Raw genomic sequence first — 17,655 nt, forward strand, 5'->3', positions numbered from 1 at the left:
TCCCTCCAGTTCCCTGCCAGCCATACTAACTCACAGCAGCATGTCCTTGCCTTCTTCACTGTAGCTTCTTCTAACTGGAATTCCCTTACTTGATGGCTTGCCTGGATAACACGTAACTCTCCATTTGTCGGTTTCAGCATCATCTCTTCTCTAAAGTTTCTTAAGATCCCCTCCTTAGCACTGGACATTCCCTTCTTTAATTTCCCTGCTGTACCCAAAGCAGACATGATTCCAGCATTTAGGAAACTTTATTGCACTTGTCCATTTACATGTCCTAATTTTCCAGTAACATAAAGGCAAGAAGCAAATATTACCATTTTAGTAAGATCAAAAGTTAGAGAAGGAAATAAAAGTAGAAAGAATAAGTAAATGAGTCAATAAATTCCCCAGTTGTTTTTCTGCTTGCCTGCTGGTGCTTGATTTCACCCAATTAACAGAAACACCACCACCACCACACACACACACACACACACACACACACACACACACATTAACCTTGCAGAAGGTCCTCCTAAAAGTTTCCTGGACAGACCCAGCCCCCAAAAGTTTTCTCCAAGTACTGGGCCACAGCCAGGGTCAGATGATCATTAAAGGGTCCAGCCACCACCTGGATGCCTAGAGGAAGTCCTTTGACATTCAGCCCCAGTGGGCATTGGGTCACAGGTAAACCCAGGGCATTGAAGACACCTAAAGAAAACAAACAAAAGAAGTGAGAAATCAAGACCTGTTCCTGAAAACATATTTCTTCATTTATTTTGTCAATAATGAAGACAATAGGTGAAAACATATAATTACAATTTACTATCTACTTAGGACTTAATAATATTTAGGAACTTTACCTGTGTTAAATATTTGACATCACAACAAGCTAATGATATAGAAGCTATTAATTATCACTATTTTTCTGATGAAATAACTGAAGAATAGAGAAGTTAGATAACACATCCATGATCACTTGGCTAGCAAAAGCTGTAATTGAGATCTGAACGCAGAAAGTGTCAATAATAGCCTAAAGTTATTTCCCATGATGTTATTCTAACTTGTTTTCCATAGCACTTTCAGAAAAGTCAGAGTAAATTATAAAGTAGAATAATATATTCTTAAATATATGGATTTCCTTTTAAGTTATAAACATTTTGTAATATCATTTCACACTAATCTAGAGTTGTGATTTGTCATTATTAACTCATTCATGCTGTTATAAAACTTTATTGTGGCATAATTTATATAAAATAAGATTCCGCATTTCAAATGTACAGTTTAATGATTGCTAATAAATTTACAGAATTGTGCAAGCATCACCACAATCTAGTTAGAGGACATTTTTATCATTCACTCCAAAAACTCCATACCAATCAGCAATTACTCTCCATTTCTCTATTCCCCCAATCCCTAGTATCCAGTAATTTAACTTTTATCTATATAGATTTCCTATTCTGAACACTTTCTAGAAATTGCATTATATAATATGTAACATTTTGTGTCTGATCTCTTCCATTCTGCACAATGTTTTCAAGGCTTATATAAATGATTCTTTTATGGACAAAGACTATTCCATTGAATAAATATACCAAATTTTGATTATCTATTCACCAGTTACTGGACAGTTGGACTAACACTTTTGGCTATTACTAATTATGCTGCAAAAATCAGCAATATAATTACACATTTGTTTACAAGTCTTTGTATGAATATTTGTTGTCATTTCTTGAGCATATATATACATATATAGGTGAATGAAATAGTGGAGTCTTATGACAAATTTACATTTAACATTTTAAGAAAACGCCAAACTGTTTTCCAAAGAGTCTGCACAAATTTAACAATAGCCTTACCAGAAATGTATGAGGGTTCCAGTTACTCCACATGCTCATTAACCCTTATCCTTTTTGTTTATGACTATTTTAGTGAATGTGCATTGATAACTCCTTGTGGTTTTAATATGCATTTCCCTAATGAGCAATTACATTGAACATTCTCTCATGCATTTATGGGCAATTAGTATGTTTTCTTTAGGAAAATGTCTATTGAAATCCATTGTGCATTTTAAGTTGGGTTATTGTCTTATTATTGAGTTGTAAGAGTTTTTCCTATGTTTAGAATATAAATCCCCAGTCGTTATATAATTTGCAAATATTTCCCCCTGGTCAGTGTCTTTTATTTTATTATTGAAGCTATTGAAATAGCTTTTTTTAAAAAAAAATTTTGGCAAATTCTAATTTATCGTGTTTTCTTTTGTTGCCTGTGCTTTTGAAGCTGTTTCTAGGAAGCCTTTTATCTCAAGGTCATGAAGATGTACTCATGTTTTCTTATAACAATATTAGAGTTTTAGCTTTTACATTTAGGTCTCTTATTTATTTTACATTAGTTTTTGTATACGTTGTGTGTGCGGCAAGGCTCCAACTTTATTCTTTTGCATGTAGATACCCAGTTGTCCTAGAACCATTTGATGAAAAGACTATTAATTTTTCACTGAACTGTACTGAAACCTTTTAATAAAAGTTTCAATACTTTTTACTTTATTAAAAGTAAATTGAGAGGAAAGTAAAAAGAGTGATGTCAGCAAGATAACAAACTAGGAGTTCTCCAGTTCCAGTCCCCCTCACAGAAATCCAACTACCAACTATTCGCAGATAAGAATACTTTCATGAATATCCCTGAATTTGGGAGATAGCCCCTCCAGCCACAGAACAGATAACGGCTGCATTCAAAGGGTAAGAGGAATGGTTTCACTTCATATCATCACCCTCTCTCAAACTGTAAGGGTGCCACAGAAGATTCCCCTGGGCTCATGTTTCTGCAGGGGAAAAGAGAGTTGTAAACATATATCCAGCTTCCTAATTGTTGTGAGGTGCTTTACAGGAAGCTCACTCCTGTCTCTCCATGACAAACATTGGGAATACCAGCAGGGCTAGGGCACCTGAGGTTAGTTAGAAATGAAGAAAAGGGGTGGGGCTCACAATGATGAGCACATGGATTTTGGCAGTAGCTCTTCACTTTTGTCAATGAAGGTGCTAAATGATAGAAAGCAGCCAACTATGGCTCTGCAGGAACCATAGTCCATGGGTTTGCATAGCTGAAGTCCCTAGCCAGCTTCCTTATGTAATGTCACTTCTCTTCTTGAGCCTTTTCCAGGCTTGGAGGCAACTGTAGGTCAGTAATTATCCATGGAATAGAGCATCTGGCCCCACCCAACCCCACTGTCTGTATGACAATCCCACTAACGCTTAATGTTCTCTTTAAGGCTTCCTCAGGCCAGAAGGCAAGTGCTGATCCATGAATACCTGTAAAGGAAGTACCTAACCTGGCTTGTCCCAGGTGGCTGAACAGTAACCCTAGAGACCTCCTCGAGTCTAAGAGCATGAGCACATGGCCCTGACTGACTACAGATTCCAAACAGCAGTACTGTTTTGCTGGGGAACGCAGCATGCAATGCAATCTGATCAGAGGTGATTGCAAAGGACAGCCATCAGCACTGCCAAATTAAAACCCAGCTACTTGTCTCATCAGACTACAAAGCACAGCTCACCATTCCACTCAACCTCAAACTACAGGCAGCAGCTCACCCCAACTAGAGAACCCAAGAGCAAGGTCAGCTGTCCAGGGTTGCTATCAGTTGGTCCACCTAAAATCCCAGGTTAGAATAAATACTGAAAGATTATCATTGCCAAAGAACACCTACAAAGGCTGAAAGAGGTGGCCAGGTACCCAAATGCATAGGCACCAAAACAAGGACACAAAAATTACAAATAATTTCTAAAAATCACAAAAATAAACTAATAAACCTCTATGGACCCTGAATGAACAGAGATCTATGAAATGACTGAGAATGAATTCAGAAGTAGTTAAGGAACGTTATAAGTAAAAGTATATAAGGAAAGGTAAGGTAGTTAAAGAAAGTATAAGAAAAAATAATGAAGAAGGTCTGAGAATTATGGGACACTATCAAAATAACCAATGTTTAAGTAACAGAAGTTATGCCATCCCTCCTTCCCCTGGGCTAGGGAGGAAATGGGAAAGCTAGGCACTTCTGCAGCCTTTAGCACAGATACCACAGCTGAAGTACAAAGGAGCAACAGGTATACTGCATGCCACACAACTCCCTACTTTTACTGCTTCCCACCAAATGGGGCTTGTAGGCTCCAGGTCACCAGTGCACCTTTCCCTGCCCCTGCTTGAACACTGTGGCCATGGCTTGGCATTTCTTTGACAGCCCAAATCCTAGAGGTTGCAACCAACCATTTTGCAGCCACAACTGCCACTAACTTTGCCCCTGCCACCTCTGGGCCAGGGAGAGAGTAGGGAGGCCTGGCACCTACCTGTGCTTGCCTCCCACAACAAAATCCAACACTACATCTGTAGAAGGAAAGTGTGACTGTACCACGTGCCTCACAGTTTCCAGTTTCCATTTTTCCAACTTCGGGGACCTGCCCTACGCAGTGAAAGGTCCACAGCGTGGCTGGCCTGCCCCCAACTGAATATTTCAGCTGCAGCCCAGAGCCCCTTGGAGAGCCCAATAACCACAGGCCAGTTTCCACCCTCAGGTTCCCACCACTTGACTGGTCTGCCTGACCTGCCTGAGAGTTCAGCCAGTGACCCAGGGACCAACCCAACTCTCCCCATTACACAGACAGCACTGAACTCTGGGCTGGCTCAACCCAGGTCCAGCTCCTTCAGGACTCGTAAATGTCATCCAATGGACCATCTAAGGGCCTGGGGACTGGGGAGCTACCTACCCCAGTCTAACACAGCTAGTACTTACCCAGTCCTCCTGGCACCTGAGGTCAGACTAACCTAACCAGCTCACACCACCACAAATGACACCCACTACATGGGCTGAAAAGCAGACCTCTCCCTTACATGAAGCAGCAACATTAATATGTCAAAGAACAGGTGAGCCATAAAGCTGTCTGTATTTGGGTTGAGTGAGTAAAGATATTCTGCCTCAAAAACACCCCCATGGAAAGTTGCAAGAGAGGCATCTCCCTTGGCTCTCAGACACACTGTGGCCTGGACAGATAACAACGTGTGTCTGAAGTGTACATGATGAGCCCTATGACAAGGGTGTGAAAAGGGAACAGATTGTATTCCTGCCTATTTAGGACATGGAGGCAGTGCAACCCCCTCACTTCCAGCAGAGGCCTAAGTGTATGTACCAGGAGTTCCCCCAGTCACCCTTATCAAGACTGGTGCCTGTGCTCATCATTAGAGTATTTGTGGGCAAGCCAAAGGGTCCAAATCAGATCAGGTGTGTCACCACAAGCCACAGTCAAGAAGGAAGCTCAGGGCATTGGGAACCCCACTATCTAGCTCATTACCTGAAACAACAGAGATCCCCTCACAGTAAATAAAGATCAAATACCCATCTGCTTGTGCCACATCTGCATCTTACCCTTAAGTGCTATCCCCTGGCCAGCAGGTCAAACTGCATAGCCCAATAAAAAAGTTGCCAGTGGCCAGGCACAGTGGCTCAAGCCTGTAATCCCAGCACTTTGGGAGGCCGAGTCGGGTGGATCACCTGAAGTCAGGAGTTCAAGACCAGCCTGACCAACATGGAGAAACCCCATCTCTACTAAAAATACAAAATTTGATGGGTGTGGTGGCACATGCCCATGTCTGTAATCCCAGCTACTTGGGAGGCTGAGGCAGGAGAATCGCTTGAACTGGGGAGGTGGAGTTTGCGGTGAGCTGAGATTGATTGCATGCCATTGCACTTTGGCTTGGGCAACAAGAGCAAAATTCTGTCACAAAAACAAATACCATCTGAACAAAAATAAATTTCAAAAGTAAGTGACAATACCTCAAGATGAGAAGAACTCAGCATAAGAAATCTGGCACCATGAAAAAGCTGAATGTTGTGATACCAACAAGAGTCAAACTAGCTTTCTAGCAATGGACCCTAACCAAAATGGAAACTCAGAAATGACAGATAAAGAATTCAAACTGTGGATTGTCAAGATGCTCCACAAGATCCAAGACAAGATTGAAAACCAACCAAAAAGAAACTATGAGGGCAATTCAGAATATGAAGGAAGAGATAAATATATTTTTAAAAAATCAAACAGGACTTCTGGAAATGAAAAAATTCACTTAAAGAATTTCAAAATACAGTTGAACACTTTAATAATAGACTAGACCAAGTAGAAGAAAGAATTTCAGAGACTGAAGATCAGTCTCTCAAACTAAACTGGTCACACAAAAATAAAGAAAAAACAATTTTAAAAATGGAACAAAGCCTTTGTGAAATATGGGATTATGTAAAGCAAAAAAAATCTATAACATATTGGCATTTCTAAGAGAGAGGAAGAAAACATAACCTTGAAAACATATGTGAGGAAATAATTCAGGAACATTTTGCTAATCTTGCTAGAAAGATATCCATATAGAAGAAACTCAGAGAACACCTGTGAGATATTATTTAAAATAAACATTATGAAGGTATATAGTGATCACACTATCTAAAGTCAATAATTAAGAAGAAAGCATTAAAGATAGGTAGAGAAAAGGATCAAAGCACCTATAAAAGAAAACCAATCAGACTAACAGTGGACTTCTCTGCAAAACTCCCAAAACTCAGAATAGACTGGGGGCTATTTTAACTCCTTTAAATAGTAAAAACCTGCCAACCAAAAAGTTTATATCCTGCCAAACTAAGCTTCATAAATGAAGGAGAAATAAAATATTTCCCAGAGAAGCAAAAAACAAACAAACAACAACAACAACAACAATCAAGGAAATGAAGCCAAGATGGCTGAATATAAGCAAAGCTGGTCTGCAGCTCCCAGTGACACCAATGCAGAAGGCGGATGATTTCTGAATTTTCAAGTGAGATACCCAGTTCATCTCACTGGGACTGGTTAGGCAGTGGGTCAAAACCACAGGAGGGTGAGCAGAAGCAGGGTGGGGCATTGCCTCACCCAGGACGTACAAGAATTTGGGGGACCACCCTCTCCCAGCAAAGGGAAGCTGTGAGGGACTGTGCTACCCAGCTGGGTTACTATGCTTTTACCATGGTTTTCACAATCTGCAGATCAGAAGATTCCGTTGCGTGCCTACACCACCAGGGCCCTGAGTTTCAACACAAAACTGGGTAACTGTTTGGGCGCTGAGATAGCTGCAGGAGTATTTTTTCCATACCCCAGTGGTGCCTGGAACCCCAGTGGCACCTGGAACCCCAGTGAGACACAACTGTTCACTCTCCTGGAAAAGGGGCTGAAGTCAGGGAGCCAAGTGGTATTGCTCAGCAGGTCACACTGCCAGGGAGCCCAGCAAGCTAAGAACCACTGGCTTGAAACTCATGCAGCCAGCACAACAGTCTGAAGTTGACCTGGGACAATTGAGCTTGGTGGGGGGAGGGGCGTTTACCATTACTGAGGATTTGGTAGGCAGTTTTCCCCTGAAAGCATTGAGGAGGCTGGGAGGTCTGGGCTGGGCACAGCAAAGTGGCTGTGGCCAGACTGCATCCCTAGATTCCTCCTCACTGGGTAGGGCATCCCTGAAGGACAGGTAAAAGCCCCAGTTGGGTGCTTACAGACAAAACCACCATCTTCCTGGGACAGAGCATCTAGGGGAAGGGGTAGCTGTGGGAGCAGCTTCAGCGGATTTCATCATTCCTGCCTGCTGGCTGTCAAGAGAACAACTAATCCTGACAAGAGGGATTCTCCCAGTACAGTGCACCAACTCTGCCAAGGGACCAAATGCCACCTCAACTAGGTCCCTGACCTTGTACGTCCTACTGGGAGAGCCCTCCCAACAGGGGTCGAATGACACTTCATATGAGAGAGCTCTAGCTGGCATCAAGCTGGTGGCCCTCTGGGACAAAGCTTCCAGGAGCAGGCAGCAAACTTTGCTGTTCTACAGCCTCCACTGGTGATACCCAGGAGAACCGGGTCTGGATTGGACCTCTGGCAACTGCAGGAAACCTGCAGAAGAGATGCCTGACTGTTAGAAGAAAAACTAATAAACAGAAACCAACAACATCAACATAAAGGAACTCCACACAAAAACCATATCCAAGGTTATCAGCCTCAAAAATCAAAGGTAGATAAATACATAAAGATGAGGGAAAAAACAGCACAAAAGTGCTGAAAATTCCAAAAACCAGAATGTCTCTTCTCCTCCAAATGATTGCAACTCCTCTCCAGCAAGGGCACAAAACTGTATAGAGAATGAGATTGACAAATTGACAGAAATGGACTTCAGAATGTGGGTAATAACAAACTCCTCTGACCTAAATGAGCATGTTCTAACCCAAGGCAAGGAAGCTAAAAACCTTGATAAAAGGTTACAGTAAATGCTCACTAAAATATCCAGTTTAGAGAGGAATATAAATGACATGATGGAGCTGAAAAACACAGCATGAGAACTTTGTGAAGCATACACAAGTATCAACAGTTGAATAGATCAAGTGGAAGAAAGGATATCAGATTTAAAATCACCTTACTGAAATAAGGCAAGATTACAAGACTAGAAAAAAATAAGTGAAAAGGAAAAAACAAAGCCTCCAAGAAATATGGGACAAAGTGAAAAGAACAAACCCATGACTGACTGGGGTCCCTGAAGGTGATGGGGAGAATGGAACCAAGTTAGACAACACACTTCAGGATATAATCAAGGAAAACTTCCCGAACCTAGCAAAACAGGCCAACATTCAAATTCAGGAAATACAGAAAACACCATTAAGATACTCCTCAAGAAGAGCAATCCCAAGACACCTAATCATCAGATTCTCCAAGGTTGAAATGAAGGCAAAAATGTTAAGAGCAGCCAAAGAGAAAGGTCAAGTTACCTACAAAGGGAAGCCCAACAGACCAGCAATGGATTAATCTGCAGAAACCCTATAAGCCTGAAGAGAGTGGAGACAAACATTCAACTTTCTTAAAGAAAATGGTTTTCAAACCAGAATTTCACATCCAAACAAACTAAGCTTCATAAGAGAAGGAGAAATAAAATCCTTCAAAGACAAACAGATACTGAAGAATTTTGTTACCACTAAAGCTGCCTTAAAAGAGCTCCTGAAGGAGGCACTAAATATGGAAAGGATAAACCGGTATCAGCCACTGCAAAAACATACCAAATTGTAAAGACCATCAAAACTATGAAGAAACTGCATCAACTAATGGGAAAAATAACCAGCTAGCATCATAATGACAGGATCAATTTCACACATAACAATATTAACCTTAAATGTAAATGGGCTAAATGCCCCAATTAAAAGACACAGACTGGCAAATTGGATAAAGAGTCAAGACCCATCAGTGTGCTGTATTCAGGAGATCCATCTCATATGCAAAGACACACATAGGCTCAAAATAAAGGGATGGAGAAAGATTTACCAAGCAAATGTAAAGCAAAAGAAAGCAGAGGTTGCAATCCTATTCTTTGATAAAACAGACATTAAACCAACAATGATCAAAAAAGGCAAAGGGCATTACATAATGGTAAAGGGATCAATGCAACAAGAAGAGCTAACTATCCTAAATATATATGCACCCAAAACAGGAGCACCCAGATTCATAAAACAAGATCTTAGAAGCCTACAAGAGATGTACACTCCCACACAATAATAGTGGGAGATTTTAACACCCCACTCTCTATATTAGACAGATCAATGAGACAGAAAATTAACAAGGATTTTCAGGATTTGAACTCAGTTCTGGACCAAGCAGACCTAATAGACATCTGAAGATCTCTCCACCACAAATCAACAGAATATACATTCTTCTCAGCACCACATAGTACTTATTCTAAAATCGACCACATAATTGAAAGTTAAACACTCCTCAGCAAATGCAAAAGTTAGAAAACAATTAGTCTCTGAGACCACAGTGAAATCAAATTAGAACTCAGGATTAAGAAACTCACTAAAAACCACACAACTACATGAAAACTGCACAATCTGCTCCTGAATGACTACTGGGTAAATAACGAAATTAAAGAAATAAGTAAGTTTATTGAAACCAATGAGAACAAAGACACAACCTACCGAAATCTCCAAGACACAGTTAAACCAGTGTTTGAGGAAAATTAATAGCACTAAATGCCCACATGTGAAAGCATGAAAGATCTAAAATTGACACCCTACCATCACAATTAAAAGAACTAGAGAAGCAGGAGCAAACAAATTCAGAAGCTAACAGAAGATAAGATAAGAAATAACTAAGATCAGAGCAGAACTGAAAGAGATCGAGACAAGAAAAACCCTTCAAAAAAATCAATGACTCCAGGAGCTGGATTTTTTTAAAAGATTAACAAAATAAATAGATCACTATACAGACTAATAAAGAAAAAAGGAGAAGAAACAAATAGACACAATAAAAAATGATAAAGGGTTCATCACCACTGATTCCACAGAAAAACAAATTACCATCAGAGAATACTATAAACACCACTACACAAATAAACTAGAAAACATAGAAGAAATGGATTAAATTCCTGGACACTTACACCTTCTCAAGACTGAACAAGGAAGAACTCAAATCCCTGAATAGACCAGTAACAAATTCTGAAATTGAGGCAGTAATTTAAAAAAAGCCAAACAACAACAAAAGCCCAGGACCAGACAGATTCACAGTCAAATTCTACCAGATGTACAAAGAGGAGCTGGTACCATTCCTTCTGAAACTATTCCAAAAAATAGAATAAGAGGGACTCCTCCTTAACACATCTTACGAGGCCAGCATCTTCCTGATACCAAAACCTGGCAGAGATACAACAAAAAAGGAAAATTTCAGGCTAACATCTCTGATGAACATCAATGTGAAAATCCTCAATAAAATACTGGCAAAGCACATCAAAAAGCTTGTCAACCATGATCAGGTCTTCTTAATCCCTGGGATGCAAGGCTGGTTCAACATACGAAAATCAATAAACATAATCCATCAGATAAACAGAACCAGTGACCCAAACCACATGATTATCTCAAAAGGTGCAGAAAGGGCCTTTGATAAAATTCAACACCCTTCATGCTAAAAGCTCTCAATAAGCTAGGTATTGATGGAACACATCTCAAAATAGTAAGAGCTATTTATGACAAACTTATAGCCAATATCATACTGAATGGGTAAAAGCTGGAAGCATTCCCTTTGAAACCCAGAAGAAGATAAGGATGCCCTCTCTCACCACTCCTATTCAACACAGTATTGGAAGTTCTGGCCAGGGAAATCAGGCAAGAAAAATAAATGAAGGGTATTCAAACAGAAAGAGAGGAAGTCAAATTGTCTCTATTTGCAGATGATGTTATTGTATATTTAGAAAACCAATTGTCTCAGCTCAAAAACTCCATAAGTTGCTGATAAGCAACTTCAGCAAAGTCTCAGGATACAAAATCAATGTACAAAAATCACAAATATTCCTATACACAAACAATAGATGAGCAGAGAGCCAAATCATGATTAAGCTCCCATTCACAATTGCTGCAAAGAGAATAAAATACCTAAGAATACAACTTACACTAGACATGAAAGACCTCTTCAAGGAGAACTACAAACCACTGCTCAAGGAAATAAGAAAGGACATAAACAAACGGAAAACTAATTCAAGCTCATGGATAGGAACAATATCGTGAAAATGTCCATATTGCCCGAAGTAATTTATAAATTCAATGCTATTCCCATCAAGCTATCATTGATTTTCTTCACAGAATTATAAATAACTACTTTAAATTTAATATGGAACCAGAAAAGAGCCCATACAGCCAAGGCAATCCTAAGCAAAAAGAACAAAGCTGGAGGAATCATACTACCTGACTTCAAACTATACTACAAGGGTACAGTAACCAAAAGAGCATGGTACTGGTACCAAAACAGATATATAGATCAATGGAACAGAACAGAGACCTCAGAAATAACACCACACAGCTACAACCATCTGATCTTCGATAAACCTGACAAAAACAAGCAATGGGGAAAGGATGTCCTATTTAATAAATGATGCTGAAAAAACTGGCTAGCCATATGCAGAAAACGGAAACTGAATCCCTACCTTACATTTTATACAAAAATTAACTCAGCATGGATTAAAGACTTAAATGTAAAACCAAAATCATACAAACCCAGAAGAAAACCTAGGCAATACCATTCTGGACATAGGCATAGGCAAATACTTCATGAATAAAACACCAAAAGCAGTTGCAACAAAAGCCCAAGTTGACAAATGCAATCTAATCAAATTAAAGAGCTTCTTCTCAGCAAAAGAAATTAGCATCAGAGTGAACAGGTAACCTACAAAATGGCAAAAATTTTTGCACACTACCGATCTGACAAAGGTCTAGTATCCACGATCTACAAGGAACTTAAACAAATTTTCAAGAAAGAAACAAACAATCCTATCAAAAATTGGGTGAAGGATATGAACAGACACTTCTCAAAAGAAGACATTTATTCAGCCAACAAATATATGAAAAAATGCTCCTCATCACTGGTCATTAGAGAAATGCAAATCAAAACCACAATGAGATACCATCTCATGCCAGTTAGAACGGTGATAATTAACAAACCAGGAAACAACAGATGCTGGTGAGGCTGTGGAGAAATAGAAATGTTTTTACACTGTTGGTGGGAGTGTAAATTAGTTCAATGATTGTGGAAGACAATGTGGCAATTCCTCAAGGATCTAGAACCAGAAATACCATTTGATCCAGAAATCCCATTACTGCATATATACCCAAAGGAGTATAAATCATTCTACTATAAAGACACATGCACTCATATGTTTATTGCAGCACTATTTACAATAGCAAAGACTTGGAACTAACCAAAATGTCAATCAGTAATAGACTAGGTAAAGAAAATATGGCACATATATACCATGGAATACTATGCAGCCATAAAAAAGAATAAGTTATTGTCTTTTTCAGGAACGTGGATGAAGCTGGAAGCCATAATTCTCAGCAAACTAACACAGGAACATAAAACCAAATACCACATGATCTCACTCATAAGTGGGAGTTGAACAATGAGAACACATGGACACAGGGAGGGGAACATCACACACTGAGGTGTGTCGGGGGCAGGGGGTAAGGGGAGGGAGAGCATTTGGATAAATACCTAATGCATGCAGGGCTTAAAGCCTAAATGATGGGCTGATAGGTGCAGGAAATCACCATGGCACATGTATACCTATGTAACAAACCTGCACGTTCTGTACCTGTATCCCAGAAGTTAATGTAAAATTAAAAAAAAAAAAAAATCACCACTAGATTGGACATACAAAAAAATGCTTAAATGAATTCTAAACATGAAAACACATGAAAGATACTTGCCGTCAGACAAAGACACGTAAGTACAAAATTCACAGATTCTACAAAGCAATAACAAAATGGAAACTCCAAAATAACTAATACTACTGTGATAGGAAGAAAACTTCACATATCAATATTAATCTTGCATGTAAATGACCTAAATACTCCACTTAAAGGATACAGAGTCACAAAATAAGACCCAACCATCTGCAGTCTATAAAAGACCCATCTACTGGCTAAAGACACCATCCGACTCAAAGTAAAATGGTGGAAAAAGATACACCATGCAAATGAAAAATAAAAGCAAGCAGGAATAACCACTTTAATATCAGATAAAACAGACTTTAGCTCAACAACGGTACTAAAATATAAATAAGGAAATTATATTTAAGAACAGCTCCAATAAAAGAAGAAGATTGAATTATTTTAAATAGATGTGCAACAGACACTGGAGCATCCAGATTTATAAAAAATATACTTCTAGACCTAAGAAAATAGATTGATAGTCATACATCAATAGTGGAACTTTAACACCCCACTGATATCACTAGACAGATAATCAAGGCAGAAAATCAACAAAGATCTAACTAGATTATAGATCAAATGGTCCTAGTAGACATTTACACTATAGCTTACCCAATAACCCCAGAATATACATTCTTCTCACTTGTGCATGGAACATTCTCCAAAATTGACCATATGCTTGGCCAGAAAGCAAGTCTCAATGCATTCAAAAAGGTAAAATAATATCAAGTCTCTTCTCAGACCACAGTGGAATAAATTTAGAAAGCAATAACAAGAACTCTCAAAACTACACTAATACATGGAAACTAAACAACTTATTCTTAAATTTTTTTTTTGTGAACAATGAAATTAAGGCAGAAATAAAACCATTGAAGTGTATAAAAACAGACACAATATAACAAAACATCTACAACACAGCAAAAAAGTGCTAAAATGAAAGTTTATAGCATTAAATTCCTATATAAAAAGGAGAGAGAGCTCTAAAATTAACAACCTAATGTCACACCTTAAGGAAATATAAAAATATGAACAAACCAAACCCTAAGCTAGCAGAAGAAAAGAAATAACAAAGCCAGGGTTAACTAAATAAGATTGAGACCAAAAAAAGCTAAAAAGTATTAATGAAAGAAAATTTAGTTCTTTGAAAGCATTAGAAAAAAAACTAACAGACCCCTAGCTGGACTAATCAAAAAATAAGCAAGAAACAGAGAAGATTCAAATAAGCACAGTCGGAAATGATAAAGGTGATATTACAACTTATGCCATAGAAACACAAAAGACAATCAGGGACTAATATGGACAATTCTATAAACACAAACTAGAACATCTAGAGAAAATGGATCGTTTCCTGGAAACATACAACTTCTCAAGATTGAACTAGAGAGAAATAGAAAACCTGAACACCACAAATAAGTTAAAAAAAAAAAAGTCTAATCAGTAATATAAATCTTCCAACAAAGAAATCTAATCAGTAATCTAACCAGTAATACAAATCATGCAAAAAACAAAAGCCGAGGAACAGGCAGATTCAGTCAGGTTCTGCCAGATGTACAAAAAAGATCTGGTGTCATCCTACTGAGGCTATTCCAAAAAATCAAAGTGGAGGAATACCTCTCTAAATCATTGTACAAATCCAGTATCTCCATGATATTAAAACCATGCAAAAACACCAGAACAACAAAAAAACTACAGGCCAATATTGCTGCTGAACACAGATGCAAAAATCCTCAACAAAATACTAGTAAACAAAATTCAACAGCACATCAAACGATAATTCATCACAATCAACTGGGATTTATGTAAGGGTAGCAAGGATATAATTATCTCAATAGATGTGTAAAAAGCATTCAAAAAAACCCAATACCCATTTACGATAAAAACCCTCAACAAATTAGGCATCGAAGAAACAGACGCCAAAATAATGAGTCATTTATAAGAAATGCACAACCAACATCTTATTGATTGGGCAAAAGGTTAAAGCATTTCCCCTAAGAGAGAGAATGAGACAAAAATGTCTACTCTTGATTTCTATTCAACATGTTACTGGAAGTCTTAGCCAGAGCAATCCAGCAAAAGAAAGAAATAAAAGGCATCCAAATTGGAAAATAGAAAGCTAAAGCTAATGATGTGATCATATACCTAGAAAATCTCACAGACTCCTCCAATAGACTCCTAGAGTCAATACACAACTTGCGTATAGTCTCAGAATACAAAATCAATATGCAAAAATCAGTAGAACTTCTATACACAAAGCTGAGAATGAAATTAAGACCTGAATCAAATTTACAACTGCCATACACACAAAACAAAATACTTAGAAATACATTTAACCAAAGAGGTGAAAGATCTCTGCAAAGAGAACTATAAAACATTGATGAAAAAAAATGTATACCACAAAAAAATGAAAAAAAACAAAAACAAAAACAAAAAACGCCGATTCTCATGAATTGGAAGAATCGATATTGTTTAAATGACTATATAAACCAAAGCAATCCAAAGAACCAATGTAATGTGTATGAAATTACCAGTATCATTTTTCAAAGAGTTAGAAAAAAGCTATTCTGAAGTTTACATAGAATGAAAAAGAAAGACTGATTAACCAAAGCACTCGTAAGTAAAAGAACAAATCTGGAGGCATCACGTTGTCTGACTTCAATTACACTATAAGTTATAGTAATTAAAGCAGCATGGTACTGTTTAAAAAAAATGGACACCTGATGTAAATGACGAGTTGATGGGTGCTGATGAGTTGATGGGTGCAGCACACCAACATGGAACATGTATACATATGTAACAAACCTGCATGTTGTGCACATGTACCCTAGAACTTAAACTATAATAAAAAGAAAAATTGACACAAAGGTGAATGTAACAGAATAGAGAACCCAGAAATAAAGCCACATACCACCTAAAACCAACTTATCTTTGATAAAGTTGACTAAAACAAACAATGGAGAAAGAATGCCCTGTTCAATAAACAGTACCTGGAACAGTGGCTAGCCATATGCCAAAGAAAGAAACTTGATCCCTATCTCTCACCATATAGAAAAATTAACTCAAGATGGATTAAAGACAAAAATGTCAGGCCCAAAACTATTCAAATCCTTGAATAAAACCTAGGAAAAATTCTTTTGGACATTGGCCTAGGCAAGTAATTTATGATGAAGATTCCAAAAGCAACAGCAACAAAAACGAAAATAGACAAATGAGACTTAAAGTATAAAGCTTCTGCATAGCAAAATAAATAATCAACAGAGTAGGCAGATCCCCTACAGAATGGGTCATACTATTTGCAAATTATGTTTCCAACAAAAAACGAATATCCAGAAGCTACGTAGCACTCAAACAGCTTAACAAGAGTAAAACATCCAACTTCATTAAAAACTGGGTAAATGACATAAACAGACACTTCTCAAAAGAAGAAATACCATCAGCCAATAAACACATAAAAAAATTCTCAGCATCACTAATCATCAGAGAAACGCAAATGAAAACTACATTGAGATATCACCTTACACCAGTCAGAATGGATATTAATAAAAAGTCAAAAAACATCACATGTTGGCATGGATACAGAGAAAATGGAATGCATGTACCCTGTTGGTGGAAATGTAAATTTGTTCAACTTCTATGGAAGATAGTATGGCGATATTGGAAAGAAATAAAAATAGAACTACTATTCTACATAGCAACCCCACTACTGAGTATCTACCCAAAGGAAAATAAATCTTTATATAAAAAAGACACCTGCACTTGTATGTTCATTGCAGCACTATTCACAATAGCAAAGTCATGGAACCAATCCAAGTGTCCACCAGTGGTTGAATGGATAAAGAAGATGTGTTATATATACCATGGAATACTATGCAGCCATTTAAAAAATTATGAAATCATGTCTTTTGCAGTGCCATTGATGGAGATGGAGGCCATTATTCTAAGTGAACTAACTTAAAAGCAGAAAATCAAATATTGCGTGTTCTCATTTATATTTGGGAGCTAAGAAATGGGTAAACTTGGACATAAAGATAAAGATAATAGACACTGGGAACTCCAAAATGGGACTGGGTAGGAGTGGAGTGAGAACTGAAAATTACCTATTGAGTACAAAGTTCAATAATTTGATGTGGGTACACTAGAAACACAGTCCGCATCATTATGCTTGTAATGCGTATGTAAGAAACAAACACATGCATACACTGAATCGAAAATTCAAGAATTAAAAAATATAATAGGAGTTACAGAGTAAGAGAGAGGAAGAGTCCCAAAGATAATATTTAATAATATAATATGACAAGGATGCCCAATTTCATCAATTGTTTTCAACAAAGCAATTAGAAGAAAAAGAAATAAAAGGCACTCTAACAGAAAAGGAAGAACTAAAATTTTCTCTG

The 17,655-nt window shown here is 37.9% G+C and overlaps 1 protein-coding gene across 2 annotated transcripts in view; it reads right to left on the reverse strand.

Moving 5' to 3' along the window:
* Window positions 1-229: 229 nt before the first annotated feature.
* Window positions 230-17,655, reverse strand: part of FAAH2 (fatty acid amide hydrolase 2) — a 221,124-nt gene continuing 203,698 nt past the window's right edge. For both annotated transcript variants that reach the window (XM_007991886.3, XM_007991885.3), the window contains one exon: window positions 230-687. In XM_007991886.3, the coding sequence (XP_007990077.1) occupies window positions 512-687 (176 nt within the window). In that variant the 3' untranslated portion in view covers window positions 230-511. The remainder of the gene's footprint in view (window positions 688-17,655) is intronic.

Source organism: Chlorocebus sabaeus, chromosome X (genome assembly GCF_047675955.1).
Source record: "Chlorocebus sabaeus isolate Y175 chromosome X, mChlSab1.0.hap1, whole genome shotgun sequence".
NCBI lineage: Eukaryota > Metazoa > Chordata > Mammalia > Primates > Cercopithecidae > Chlorocebus > Chlorocebus sabaeus.